The sequence below is a fragment of the Borostomias antarcticus genome, assembly GCF_949987555.1.
Source record: "Borostomias antarcticus genome assembly, chromosome: 6".
Lineage (NCBI taxonomy): Eukaryota > Metazoa > Chordata > Actinopteri > Stomiiformes > Stomiidae > Borostomias > Borostomias antarcticus.
Window position 1 is genome coordinate 4285094 of NC_140239.1, and position 15430 is coordinate 4300523.

Sequence of the window (15430 nt, forward strand, 5' to 3'; positions counted from 1 at the left end):
GCCTTCGGGGGGAGCAAATACCAGCAATAGATGAGCACACACACACACACACACACACACACACACACACACACACACACACACACACACGGGGTATAGCTTGCAGACTTGTGGTAGAGAGGCTGAAGCCAAGCTTCCGGTTCTGTCGGTATCGATTGAGGAACACAGTGGGATGACTGACTGGACCCTTCATCCTGCATCATGACTCCCTCCGACAGCCGGTCCAGCTCAGCCTCACCGCCCACCAATCAGCTGACACTCCGTCACTCTACGGTGAGGTGGTCCTCCTCCTGGCACCGGACTGAGATCAACAACCCCACCGTACGACAGGACGACGAGGATGAGACCGCTAGGGCAGCGTCCACCTCACCCTGCTCTGGTTGGGAGACCGCTGCTGTCAGTGTCCAGCACATCATGGGTGTGTGTGTGTGGCGTGTGTCCAGCTGTCCATATAAAACACTCTTTAACGGGCAGGACAGCTAATATCTCCCTTAAACAGCCTCAAACATCTCTCAAAGAGAGTACCGCCATCTCCTGATCCCCCCGGCTATTTTAATCCGCAGATTATTTGGAGGATATTTAGAGACGCCCGAGGAGGCCGAGGAGCCCTGCTCGCTCTCCCGTTTTCTCCCTCTCTCTCTCCATCCCTCCCTCCCTCCCTCCTCTCTTTCTTCCACCACAGACTGTGCTCCTGGACCTGAATGAGGGATTAGGGGTTTTGGGAGGGTGGAGGGGGGGGGGGGGGGGGGGGGGCGTAAAAAGGCAAATACCCGTCCACATAAAAACCAGATTATGTCGACCAAAGGCGTCTTTTATATCCTCATTTACTGGTGATCTGTCTCTGTATTGTGTTTTAATGAAGAACCTGTGGAAAGCCAGAGAACGGGGCTGTTGTCAGGCCGGGGTCTGGAGGGGTCAGGAGGGGTCAGGAGGGGTCAGGAGGAGCGGATCATTCACACAGTCACAAAGGCACACGGCTCATCAAGCCTCACGCCCCCCCCCCCCCCCCGTCTGTAATACCCCCTCCCTCCTCTTCCCTCCCCCTGTCCTCTCCTCTGTCTTTTCTCTCGCAGGACTTTCATTTCGCCAAGGCTGTTGTCCGGCTCCGCTCCTGTGTGATTTTGGGATTAACGGAGCGTTCCAGATGAGCTAAATCCCGACCCCGTAGTCTCCGACCTCGCTGCTCTGCCCCCCCCAGGCCCACCTCTTGTTTATGGTGACACGTCATTTAGACGTGCGTACACGTTTATGTGCGTGTCCTTGCTCGGAATCGAGATTTAAATGAGTTTGGCGGTTAGGGACGGAGATTTTGGCTGGAAGAAGAGTCTCTGGGAGGTATGGTAGAATAGCTGGGAGCCAATCTGTCAGCGCCGAGCTGGACAGGCTCCCTCCTCACAGCGCCATCTGCTGTCTGACCATGGCACAGCAGGGCCCACCTGCTGTTTAAAGGACAGGCTTAGAGCTCTCCTCTAGAGAGAAAGGGAGAAAAAAACAAAAAAAGCCATGCCAATGTCTTCAGAACAAAATCCATTTGATTGCTTTGTAGATCCTTGGAATCGCTAATCCACACATGCTCACATGACTGGGACTAGAGCTGGAACCGTAGTAGTAGTACTAGTAGTGTACTTTATTAATGGGGCTGCCTTTCTCCCCTAAGATGTCCCCAGGCCACCGCCCACTCCCTCTCGTCTCCATCCATAACACACCCCCTGGCCACAGACACACACACAACCCCCGCCCCCCCTACACACACACACACACACACACACACACACACATGAAGTCCCAGCAGTGTATTGAGATGCTAACTTTCTTTATGCGGCTCTAATCCCTCAGCCAAGGGGATCATTCATAAAGCATTTCCATAAAGAGGGACAACTAATTGGGAGCATGTGTCAGGAGCTCCCCCTCCACGCACACACACACACACACACACACACACACACACACACACACACGCACGCGTGCATGCACACACACACATACACACACACACACACATACAGATGAGCACCTATAGGTGCCCTCTCCTCTAAAACAGAAACAGAACATTTTCTTTTTTACTCTGCATAAGGATTGAGATGATAGCTGCCTTATAATAAAGTGTGTGTGTGTGTGTGTGTGTGTGTGTGTGTGTGTGTGTGTGTGTGTGTGTGTGTGTTTGCGATAGAGAGAGGGATGGGGCGGTGGAAGGGAAAGAAAACGAAAAAAAGCGATGCCACTTTTGATCTTGTTCAAAGTCGACACCATGCGTACAGGATCTGTGTGCTGATTATTTTCTATCAGGCAGATGAACAACGTCTGTGTCAACACTACAGGAAGCCCATTACCACTCAGACAATATATAAAACAGCACTTATATGAGAGCTCCAACCATGTCTAGGATCAAACAGAAGATTTCAGACCCATCAGAATTCTATATTAATACATATCCACTCCTCTTTGAACATCAGCCCCTAAAACCATCAACGTCAAGATATCCTTCATGGAAATGTAGCGTAATATGGCCTCTTTTGGAAACTGTGGAAGTAAGCCTGGTTTCAGAGACAAATGTGTTCTACTGGGGTTTTAGGAATTGGGGGAATCTAGCCCTGTTACAGTATGCCAACGAGAAAGCAGCCCGCACACACACGCACACACACACACACACACACACAAACACGGCACATTTGCATGCGGTTGTTTATTACTTTTTTATGGTTATGTATTGTACGTGTCTGACGGGCGAATGAGTGTGTGTGTGTGTGTGTGTGCGTGCGTGTGTACCTGGCTGCGACCCCAGCTGGTGTCATTAATAACGAGTCTAACTGCTACAGTGCTAGTCCTACAGTGGACCCCGGAGCTTGTTAGCAGGCCGGGGATGTGTGGTCCCACTGTCTACATGTGTACCTAAATACATATTTCATGTTATATTTAGATGAGATTAATGAACCGGCGGTATGCAAACAGACATTTTGTGTTAAATCTGTGTGAACCCCAGCGCAGCCTAGTTTTGTAGATGGAGGGTGCTCCTCCGCTCTAACGATGGGGAGAGGCGCCTCCTAGACGACGCGCAGGCTGTGGTCATCTGTTAGTTCCCCCGTTGGTGTAATGTGAGTGATCCGTCACGTCTGGGTGTTTCTGGGGCCGGCCGGCCTCCGTGGGGGACTGTTTCTGAGGCCGGCGGGCCTCCGTGGGAGACTGTGGCGCGGTGGAGGAGGAGGGGAGGTGCGGGAGATCCTGGAGGAGCTCTGGGGACAGTATGGACAGGGACAGGCAGGGACACAGAGACAGACGGACAGGACAGGACAGGCCGGGCAGGCACATATAGGACCAAAGACAGGGACACAGACAAGAACAGGGACACAGACATGAGCAGGGACGCAGACAGGCACACAGACATGGACACAGACAGGGACACAGACGAGGACAGGGACGCAGACAAGGACACGGACACAGACAAGGACAGGGATGCAGACATGGACACGGACAGGGACACAGACACAGACATGGACAGGGACACAGACAAGGACAGGGACACAGACATGGACAGGGACACAGACATGGACACGGACACAGACAAGGACAGGGACAGGGACAGGGACACAGACACGGACACAGACAAGGACACAGACACGGGCAGGGACACAGACATGGACAGGGACACAGACAAGGACACGGACACAGACAGGGACACAGACACAGACATGGACAGGGACACAGACACGGACAGGGACACAGGGATGCAGACATGGACACGGACAGGGACACAGACACGGACAGGGACACAGACACGGACAGGGACACAGACACGGACAGGGACACAGACACGGACAGGGACACAGACATGGACAGGGACACAGACACAGACACGGACAGGGACACAGGGATGCAGACATGAACACAGACAGGGACACAGACATGGACAGGGACGCAGACATGGACACAGACGCAGACATGGACAGACCGGTGTGCAGCATTCAGGTCCCACACAGCCAGGTCTGATGAGGGGTGAGATGATGGATACGGGGGTTCTATTAAGATCATCAAAAGGGAACTAGCTGCGTTTGGGAGCGAGAGGGAGGGGGTGAGGATGCACAGACCCAGAGGAACCTCACATATGACCGTCCCCAATGCGTCCCATTGTTCGGTCAGTGTTGCAACCCTGATCATGAAAGCACCAGGGCTCCTTTATCTGGAGGATTGGTACCAACGCATGTGTTGCTCATTATAATAGTCATTTAAATACTATAATCCCATTTTCTGCTTCAGTCAGAGTGGGCAGACCCAACGTCCTCTGAAAGACGGCCGTATAGGAGGGGTGTGTGTGTGTGTGTGTGTGTGTGTGTGTGTGTGTGTGTCTCTGTGTGCGGTAGGGTTGGGGTATAAACCTCCCCCTTATTCCCGCGAGGGTGGCATGTGTGGGGGGAGAGTGGAGGGAAGGCCGGTGTAAGGATATAATGTCGTACTAATCCCAGGGACAAAAAGGGGAGCGGAGAGACAAGCTGGCTGGTTTCATCTGCTCTTCTGGTTCACTGGAAGACTTGATGGAGTTCAGCTGAAGCAGAATGAGAGAGGGACCACAGACGGAGCCCAGGGCAGCAGCAGCAGCAGCCAATCACTGCTCAGCGATCAGGGGCTTAGTTTATTTAACAGCGAAGATAGAGTAGGACCCTATGGGATTGAGTGGGAAACAGAGCAATCTCTGGGGGGGCGGGAGGATTGCTGTGTGTGTGTGTGTGTGTGTGTGTGTGTGTGTGTGTGTGTGTGTGTGTGTGTGTGTGTGTGTGTGTGTGTGTGTGGAGGGGGGTAGGGGGTTGGGGTGTGTGTGGGGGGGGGCGGGGGGGGGGGGTTAGGGTGTAAGGTGTGAGAGGTGGGCACAGGAAAGGGGGAAGGAAGATTGGACAGCTTTCAGTGTAAGAATCTTGGGTCACGTTCTGAGCTTTTGCAAAGCCCCTCCTAAAAAACAATGATGCAGCACCTCTGCTATAGCACCTCTCTCTCTCCCTCGCTCGCTCTCTCTATCACACACACAATCTAATCTCTAAAACCGTGGCTGATCTGAGTACAGAGAGCTGATAATGTAGGTATGAGCTGCTGACACCTATCTAAATGCAAACAACAAGAGAGCAGAGGGAGAGAGAGAGAGAGAGAGAGAGAGAGAGAGAGAGAGAGAGAGAGAGAGACTGTGGAAGAGAGATCTGTGCATTTGATCCATGAGGCCATATGGACAGGTTAGACTTCTGTAACAAAATAAAATGAAACTTTGGGTGCTCTGGTGGTCAATCGAAATGTTGATTGGCAGGTGTTAGACAAGCAAAGTTGCAGAGAAACTGAGTGCATCCAACCACTGTCAACTACACCGAGACGAGATGACAGGCAGGTAGGACGGTCAAAGCTGTTTTATTAATACATCCATGGTCAAAGCTGACAACAGCGCCCTCTGGTGTTATTGTCAAACTACACTCGTAAAATCATCTGAGTACGACCTCAAAAACTCGTACAACCACGTCTCTGCGACAAACACACTCCATCAGTTCTTTTCTTACCCTAATCAGTAGCGGGTTTACCAGCATGGAGTCCCTGACCACTCCAACGTGAGTAGCTTGCATGTCTCTGAAGCAGGGTGATGGGGGTACCTGGGGTGGGGAAAAAAGATCAACTTGCATCATTGAAATAGTCTGATTAAGTACAAATTGACTATGCCCCAAGAGGGTCACTGGTCTTAGCTTTGAAATAATATCGATAAGTTAGCCATCTGAAACTAGCTATATCAGGTGTAAGGTGTTCGTTTATAAGCAGAGACACTCACCTCTGTAATTCCCTCTGGGTCCTTTCCGTTGTCATGGGAACGAGACGCTAAACATAGCAGTAGCGACCCACAGCAAGAAGCTCAACAGGATGGTGATAGCCAGACAAGTCAGACATTAATCCGTTAATAAACGTTTGCATTCATACAGTGTCAAACTGTGTAAAATACAACAATGTTCTCTTTCACTCTGCCAAAACTCTCTTTCACTCTGCCACGTAAACCAAAGATAAACAGTACAATACAGTCCTTTTGCATAGCTTTGAACTGCCAGCGTGACCCGCCAGACGCCAAGGTGGCAGTAGAGAGACGCACGGGCAGTGTCAGCTGCAGCAGAACGCCAGAGTAGAAGATCCACGTGTTTTGCTTCTCTGAGTTGTACCTTTACTAACTCTGGTTACTAGTTCAGGTGAGAAATTGCCCTTCTCTTTTAATTAATGAAAACCTGTGCAAAGTGTACCAAACTATTTGGCTTTGCATCATTTTGTATATCACCCGCTACAATATCCAGGCCGTCTATCGTAGCTATGTAGCTAACGCACGCTGGTTTGTGATGTCTGGAGCTTCTTGAGACGTTGCGTTAGCTATGCATTCCGAGTAAGTTAGCGACTGTAAAGTTAACAGAAGATTCAGGATTCAAGATCTCTTTATTGTCATGTTTAAGGTTCACACATACTATGAATTTTACTAGGGTAAAGGCTATTGTAGACGACATAGGATAGGGTGCAGAACAGGACAGTGCAAAGCAGTACCAAAACAATGCAAATACAAAAAGTGCAACAAAATGCAGTGCAATGTACAAATTACGATATCTTGTAAATACTAAAAGGATGCTATATACATATACATAGAATTGGGTGTGGTGAGAGTATGTACCGTGTGTGTGCTGTGTGTAGTGTGGGTGAGCGGTGTTATGTACAGTGAGTGCAGTGGTATGTGGACCAATCAGAGGTCGTGTGCAAGGGGTATAGGGTCAGTGTGTGGGTGGTGGGGGGACACGGTGATGGCCGTGGGAAAGAATCTGTGAGGAGAGAATAGATTGTGTTCAGTAAATTCACTACTCTCATATTTCTATTTCGCAGGTAGCGTTAAGCTGAAGAGTCACATTGGTTTGACCATGGTAGTTACAGGTTGTTTGGTAGAAAAGCAACCGAGGAAGAAGTCAAAGGACAGTTCCTTACTGATACTGATGTCTGGAACATCACCCCTGTTCTTCACAGATAGATCTAAACTCGTAACGTCCGCAAATAAAAAGAGACCGAAAAAGAAGTCAAAGGACAGTTCCTTAATGATAGAGATGTCTGGAACATCACCCCTGTCGTTCAAAGACAGGTCTGAACTCTCAACATCTGCAAATAACACAGAGACGACGGAGGCGGACACAACTGGGAAGAAAGTCAAAAAAAAGAAGAAGAGTCTCTTAACGTTTGGAGAAGGAATGTCACCCCAGTTATCCGCAGATAGACCTGAACTCTTTTCATCAGTAGATAACACGGAGACGGTCGAGACGGACACAACTGTTAAGAAAGTCAAGAAGAAGAAAAAGACTCTACTAACGGTTGTAGACGATCCAGCCCCCTTGGTCACTGATGCCTTTCAAGAGGAAAAAGAACAGACCAGTGGGCAGAAGACAAAGAAAAAGAGACATAACAAGAAGATACCTGAGGAGGAGGAACTTCCTGACCAGGTATTGGAAATTCTTAATGTAACAGAGCTGGTGAAAGTGAAGAAGAAGAAGAAGAAGCAGCACCGGCAGGAAAGTGAGAACCAAGAACCCACAGCAGAGGTGTCAGAGCTGAGAGAACCAGAGACCAAGAAGAAGAAACGCAAGGACAGCAGATCCAAAGTGATGGTTCTACCAACGGAACACCTCACAGAGACCAGCCTGGGTGAGAACTCTGTAACAGTGGAACATGACACTGAGACCAGCGTCCTAGATGCTAGCACAGCAGAGGGAGGGGGACAGGAAGCCAAAACGAAGACAACAGAAGAGCATCCTCATCCTCCAGAGCCAGCAGAAACACAAGTGTTAGGAGAGAAGGAGAGGAAGAAGAAGAAGAAGAGAACAGAGCAGCTTCCTGATTCTCCAGCACCAGCAACAACACCAGTGTTAGGAGAGGTGGAGATGGAGAGACAGAAGAAGAAGAAGCACCGGCAGGAAAGTGAGAATCAAGAACCCACAGCAGAGGTGTCAGAGCTGAGAGAACCAGAAACCAAGAAGAAGAAGAAGAAACACAAGGACAGCAGATCCACAGTGATGGTTCTACCAACGGAACACCTCACAGAGACCAGTCTGGGTGAGAACTCTGTGACAGTGGAACATGACACTGAGACCAGCGTCCTAGATGCTAGCACAGCAGAGGGAGGGGGACAGAAAGACAAAAAGAAGAGAGCAGAACAGCATCCTCATCCTCCAGAGCCAGCAGCAACACCAGTGTTAGGAGATAAGGAGAGACAGAAGGAGAGGAAGAAGAAGAAGAGGAGAACAGAGCAGCTTCCTGATTCTACAGTGTTAGGAGAAGTGGAGATTGAAGGACAGAAGAAGAGGAAGAAGAAGAGAACCGAGCAGCTTCCTGATTCTCTTGTACCAGTATTAGGAGAGATGGAGGGACAGAAGAAGACACAGAGGAAGAGCAGAACAGAACAGCATCCTGATTCTCCAGTGCAAATGGTAGCAGAGACAGAAAAGGATGGACAGAAGAAGATGCCAAAAAAGAGGAAAACAGAGCAACTTCCTGATTCTTCAGTGTTAGAAGTGGAGATGGAAGGACAGAAGAAGAAGAGGAGGAGAACAGAGCAGCTTCCTGATCCTCCAGCGTTAGAAGTGGAGATGGAAGGACAGAAGAAGAAGAGGAGGAGGAGAACAGAGCAGCTTTCTGATCCTCCAGCGTTAGAAGTGGAGATGGAAGGACAGAAGAAGAGGAGGAGGAGGAGAACAGAGCAGCTTCCTGATCCTCCAGCGTTAGAAGTGGACATGGAAGGACAGAAGAAGAAGAGGAGGAGGAGGAGAACAGAGCAGCTTCCTGATCCTCCAGCGTTAGAAGTGGACATGGAAGGACAGAAGAGGAGGAGGAGGAGAACAGAGCAGCTTCCTGATCCTCCAGCAGCACCAGTTTTAGGAGAGACAGCGAAGGAGCGACAGAAGAAGAAGAAAAAAAGACAGAATGGAGAGAATGTGGTGATGGAGGTAGTGACTCGGCGCAAAAATAAGAAAAATAAGAAACACGATGGAGCAAAAGAGTCTGTGGATGAGAGGATGAGTGAAAGACAGACAAACGAGGAGTCGTCCGAGGAGTCGGCAGAACGCATTGAGGGAGACTTAGCATTGTGAGTAGATTAAGTGTGTTTGTGTGTGTATGTGTGTGTGTGTGTGTGTGTGTCTCTGTCTGTTCTTTGTTAATTATGCTAATGAACGGCGGTAACAATCCTACTGAGAGTCTGAAATTGAATCTTATTGACCAGCCAAACCCACAGTAACTGTTTGTTTCTATTACTTATGATATGACATGTGGTTTGTCCCCTCTGCCCTGCCGTAGGGAAGTCTATATGGAAGAGTTGAAGGAGTTTGTTCCAAACATCAGGTCTAAATCTCAGATGCAGATCTCCAAGCTCGTTAAGTATGACCTGGACAGGTTCAAGGCTTTCAAAAGCCAAGGTTGGTTTCCTCATAGAGTTGGCTTGTCTCTTCCACAAGTCAGTGTTGGTCACATAAAATGGCCTGCTGACTTCCTCAGCCTGGTCTTTAATGTAGACTGGTGTCATTGAAGCTTTAGAGTCTGCAAGTTCTGTGTCTGAAACTAAACTGTTTCTTGTCCCGTCAGGTATCCCTCTCCGCAGTGGCCGGTTCTCGGATGAGGAGAACAAGAAGTTGACCAAGAACGTGTCTGACTTTCTGGCGTTAACAGGCATAGAGAGCGCCAACCACCTTTTCCACCCTCAAGACTTCAAAGACCAGCAAATCCACATCAAACGCTTACGTTCACAGCACAAGTTCCATGACAGAATAGGTAGGGATTCTAGCCAGCCACTCACCATTAGAATGAAGAGTTGTTCCTTCATTCTGAGTTTTAGCTTTACATGTTTTTTTCTTTGTCCATCACATCTCATTCTCAGGACTGCATGGATACACGGCTTCCATTTTGTTTGTCATGATGTCACATTCACATACGGTGCCTGTTTCTTTAGCCAACATGAGGTGAACATCGTACCAGTCCTGTGATGCACCCCAACGCTCTAAATAAATCTTCTCCTTCTCCTCTTCCTCATCCCTCCTGATCTGTTGCAGCTGAAGGAATCCCCCGTCCCTGGCATATGGTCTACCAACGAGGCAGGAGGACGTTTGATAAGAATAACCACAAGGGAAGGTGAATCTGAACTCCTCTCTACCACACACACACACACACACACACACACACACACACACACACACACACATACACTTGGCCACGAGTGTATGAACTGTTTACCACGGCTTGCTTTCCTCCTAAAAGGTTTACAGAGGAAGAGCTCCACCAGTTGAAGAAATTCCAAACTCTACATGGTAACAACTGGAAGAAGATCTCTGAAGTCATGGGCCGAAGCTGCCTATCCCTGGAGAAACGCTTCGCTCAGATTGGTGAGTACGCCATAGCAGGCATGTGTTAGACAGACAAACCATGGCATATGTTTTCCAGAGTCCCCACATGCATTGAGCTGAAAGTTAACTGTCCTCTTAAAGGTACCCCGAGGAGTTTGTTTGGTTACGAAACAGTCTCATTTTAATGTCGGTGAATCTACATTACCCACACTTGTTTATGTGTCCATTTTCGACAAATGTCGTTTCTTGTATGTAGTTTATTTTTAGATTATTATTTGTGGTCGGGTCGTCCAGAACTTCCTTGGAATGACGAAACGATTTACTGCAGTAGCCTACGGCGCCGACAAGACGAAGAATAATTTAAATATGACCGTTATATATTGTCAAAAGTAACGTTACTAGTAAGACCTATGTTATTACCTCGTCGGTGGCGATCGTTCCGTCTTCAAAACACCCGGCTCAGGTAGCTAAGGTTTATGACAGTGCTCATGGGAAATGTGGTCTTTTTGGGCAGAAAACACTTCCGTTTCCCGAAACTCCTCGTAGGGCCTTTAAGAAGGCGGAAAACTTCTGCCTTCAAGCATCGTGCGCACCTAACGTGCTTACCACTGAACTGAAGGTGCAGATTTGGGCAGGATGAGCTTGAGCTGAACGCAAACAAACGTCTTCTTGAATAGGCTACTTGGAAAGGAAAAATGTTCTGAAATCCTTTTAATTTCACGTTGACTGCCCACCCTCACAAATATATATTTATATTTTTACGGATCTGCATGATTCACGTGGATCACATTTTCAGGTCGGAAAATCTGGAATTCCAGTTTAATCTGGAAAAACCACATCCCTCACATAGAGATGGAATAGACACAATGAAAGAACGATGGAAGATATGGAAGTTATAACAGTAGGTCGTTAGAGGGGTGTTTTGTGTATGGGGTGCACTTGGTAAACAGCAAGTAAACAGGATTAGATATTAGCTGCTGATGTATACATTACTTCGAAGGTATTTGTGTGTGTGTGCCTCAGCCTTAAAAAAGGGTCTGTGGAGTGCGGAGGAGACCAGTCGTCTGATGGATGCGATGAGGGACTACCTGCGAGATCTAACTGAGCCAGCGGGAGAAAACCAGATGAACGGAGAGGTCATCAGGAAGGAGAAGCTGCTCAAGGACATCCCCTGGACGGACATCAGCTACAAGGTCGAAGCACGCTCCTGGACACAGTGCAAGAACAAGTGGTAAGGAGTGTGTGTGTGTGTGTGTGTGTGTCTCAGCGTCTCAGCCTCAAACAATGGTCAGTGGAGTGTGGAGACCAATCGGCTGATGGATGCGATGAGGGACTGGACTTTGAATGGATATATATATATATCTACACGCCTCTCCCATTTACTGAACATGCTTAATAGTGATGACATGGCAGTAAGGGAGCTGCCAGAGCCTCACTCCTCCTAGACTTAAAATGATGTAAAAGTAAAAGGGGGGGCGCGGCAGACAACTTCTCATGGTGCCCCCCAATAGTAGCTGCGATTAAACACCGTACGCAAAGCAAAGTCTGCCAACTGAACAACACCTAGCCTGCACCATCAAGGCCCTCGTCATCCTCCTCCAGGAGACCCACTGCGTAACAGCAGATAAGCTAGTTCTTCCTAATTTCGCTCTAGCTGGGTCTATCCTAAGCAGGAAGCATAGCCTCGCTACGTTCGTCCATCAAAGGTTGAACTGGACTCTCGTCAACCAATCCCTGACTGGCTCTGAGATTGAGTGGTTGTGTGTGGACGTTGGCGGCTTTAAAATCATCAACGTCTACAAGCCTCCGCCCTCGCGAATCACACCAGCGCATCTCCCAGTCTTCCCCCACCCCTGCCTCTATGCTGGAGACTTCAACTGCCAGCACGAGGATTGGGGGTACAGCACCAATACACCCGACGGAGAAAACCTGGCTGCTTGGGCAGCTAACAACAGCCTGGCCCCTTGTTGATAACCGGCTCCCTGATAGACGCGTGCTAGGAAAGTTCCTGTGGTCCCAACATCGACCATCGCTGATCACCATGCCTAAACTCGTGGACCTTATCCCGAGCAAGCCGTTAAGGCGATGGAACTTCCGAAAGGCCAACTGGAAATGCAACCGCCTCCTTACCCATAGATCCACGAGGTGCCTTCCACCACCTAACACCAACAACGTGGACGAGGCGTACCGGGAACTCTGCGGCATACTGGTGAAAGCGCCCAAAAAATCCATCCCACACGGACGTTGCAATAGCTACAAACCGTGTTGGGATGCGGAGTGTGAGACTCTACTTTGCCTTCCTCCAGGCCCCCCCAGGAGCTGAGTCAGACAGACTTGCCTCAGCCCTGCTGTCTAGACTCAGCCAAAGACGACAATTTGTGAAAAGTGGGACATACAAGGGCAAAGACCGTGAATCGTCACATCTCGTGGCAAAAGAAGTGTCTAACCTCTGGAAGCCACAACTCCTAGTGGCGGTAACATCTCCGGTGAATTTACACCGGAGGAGTTCGCTGCTGCCCTCCAGCATGTAAAGCCAGGGAAAGCTCCGGGGCCTGATTCTATCTGCCCGGAGTTTATACTCAATGCCACGCCTGCCTTGAAGTCCTGGTTAAGAGCGTGCCTCTCTTCCTGCTTGCGCCAACTCAAGATCCACAAAATCTGGAGAAGAGCCCTAGTTGTCGCGATCCGTAAGCCGAACAAGCCTGAAGGAGACCCCAAGAGTTACCGCCCCATCTTTTGACTCTAGTTTGGAAGAGGTTTTTCTCACTAAAGTACCAGCTGCCGGTACAGGCCATTATACAGCCAGGCTACACATGTCAGGCGTGTGTGTGTCTGTGTGTGTGTGTTGGGAGGGGGGCAATTGTAATGTTTTACACAGATGTGTTCTATGATGTACAGCCTGTTCATCATGTCCTATGGCCTCTTCAGGATGTGTTTACTCAAGGAGAAGATGGCACCGGGGCGTCAGGCGGTGTTCAGCAGAGGCTTCAAGAGCACCCAGGCCAAGATCGACCTCATTGAAAGGTAAGTGTCTCACTGCTACTGCTGCTATCTAACAGGTGTCACGGTGTCACTTGTCAGTACTGCGCTCATCCTTGCTTGCCCCATGCTGGGTCCTCTGATTTGAAAACACAAGTGACCACCTCCCATAAAGACCGCCCTGAGACTGGGAGGTCGGGAGTTCGATCCCGGCCGAGTCATACCAAAGACTATAAAAATGGTACCCATTGCCTCCCTGCTTGGCACTCAACATCAAGGGTTGGAATTTGGGGGTTAGATCACCAAATGATTCCCGAGCACGGCAACGCTGCTGCTCACCGTTCCCCCAGGGGATGGGTCAAATGCGGAGAACAAATTTCACACACTCAGGTGTGTGACAATCATTGGGACTTTAACTTTAACTTAACTTCTGCTACGCCACAGAAAGGCTAACAATTCAAAGGTGTGGGTGGGCGAAATTTATACTGAGGAGTGAGTTTAATTAACTCACTCACTTTTACACACACACACACCTCTTCAGGGGTGCAGACTTGTCACCTTTAGGTGAAAATAGCCGTTTTTAATCCAAAATAGGTCATTTGTTTGATCAGTTTATGTATGAGTTTGTGTGTTTGTCACCTTTTTCACCTGTGATCTGTTTGCACCTCTGCCTCTTGACTCTTGTCAATCCTGCAGCCTGGGAGTCTGATGGTCTGGTCACCAACCTCAGCTACTAAATTAACTCCAGCTGTTTCATTTTGAATCGTTTCAGGATGTACGCCATGCAGGTTGAAGATGCAGCAGACATCGATTGGGACAAAGTTGCTGAAAGCATGGGGTAAGAGATTACCTCAGCTTAGACAAGTAGTTCAAAGTTATCACCTGTCAAGACTCAAGTTCACTGAGTGAGTGCCGTGTGCTGGTCTACTGTAGCTGTGTATTAAGCTAGTTGTGGATTAACCTACTGTATTTGTGTACTAAGCCAGCTGTGGATTGACCTATGTGCATACTAAGCTACTGTAGCTGTGGATTGACCTAGCTGTGTACTAAACTAGCTGGGTACTTTAACCTGTGTTTCTCTGTGTTGTGCAGGAATGTGACTCCATATTACATCCAGAGGCAGTTTCAGCGTCTGAAGGGGTGCAGGGTGCCTCTGTGGGAACAAATGACCTACGGTGGTAAGTTCACATACGTCCCATGGTAGCTCATCACCACATACCATGGATACACACAGCAGTTGCAACGCTGTTATTGTCAGCTTTAGCTAGCCGGCCAGCAACATTTTCTTTACATTCGGACTTTTAAATATTATACAGTTGGTTGATGGCGATAACCGTTAAATATGTCAACAGGGACACAACAAACATGTGGAAAAGTTTATTCAATCACAAAAAATAAACATGTCAGAGGTGGCCAAAAGTACAGAAACTCCAATCATTAAAATGTGTTGTCGTCTCCCACTTGTACCCCAGTTCTGGAACTGCTGTGTGTACCTATGGCCATGTGGTGATGCCTCGGTGTTCAGTAGAAAGTGTGTTTTTCCTGATTCCACTTCCTCTTTCTGTGTCTTCCAGATACTATTGACTTCTTGTATAAGAATGTACTTCCTGAGTTCAGGGAGCACCTGACCAAGGCTCCTCTGAGGGAAGAGAGCCTGGAACAGAGGGCCGACCCCAAGGAGTACTTCCTGCTCTCTGACATCTTCTCTGAGGAATCTGAGGTGGACAATGTCAACTAGGTCTCCATGACGATGGGAAAAGAACCAGACCCAATGGGTGCGTGCGTAAATGTGCTCGGAGCGCACCCAGAGTGCTCTCTGGTTATTCGGAAATTCAGAGCACTGAGCGTCCCTGTTAGAAAATTCAGAGTGCTGTGCTCTGGGATCGCTCAGTGCGCACTGGGTGCTCTGACTGAAAAGATGGTTCGTCCAAGAGAACTGACGAACCATCTGACTGATTCTGACTGATTTCAGAGCGCTCTATGATGTTGAATCCTGAGCGCTCTGAAATTAGAGCAGATTCTTATAAAACATTTATGCACCCTATATTTGACCCTCTCTGAACACCTGCAGACGGTGCCACGCTATG

At 48.8% G+C, this 15430-nt stretch overlaps 2 protein-coding genes across 2 annotated transcripts in view; one reads left to right on the forward strand and one right to left on the reverse strand.

Annotated features, from left to right (window-relative positions):
• cfap77 (cilia and flagella associated protein 77) overlaps positions 1-5591 on the reverse strand; it is a gene marked incomplete at both ends in the record, with an annotated part of 14284 nt that extends 8693 nt beyond the window's left edge. Inside the window, one exon of the mRNA XM_084439386.1 lies at positions 5529-5591. Within this exon, the coding sequence (XP_084295512.1) occupies positions 5529-5591 (63 nt within the window). The remainder of the gene's footprint in view (positions 1-5528) is intronic.
• A 3176-nt stretch (positions 5592-8767) lies between these two features.
• On the forward strand, positions 8768-15081 carry LOC311310195 (transcription termination factor 1-like; the record flags this gene model as incomplete). The annotated part of the gene is made up of 10 exons (XM_084439618.1): positions 8768-9115; positions 9325-9443; positions 9610-9795; positions 10074-10152; positions 10279-10403; positions 11388-11595; positions 13293-13388; positions 14116-14181; positions 14436-14521; positions 14918-15081. The coding sequence occupies exons 1-10, from the start codon at positions 8838-8840 to the stop codon at positions 15079-15081; spliced, it is 1407 nt and encodes a 468-aa protein (XP_084295744.1). The 5' UTR covers positions 8768-8837.
• Positions 15082-15430: the final 349 nt, after the last annotated feature.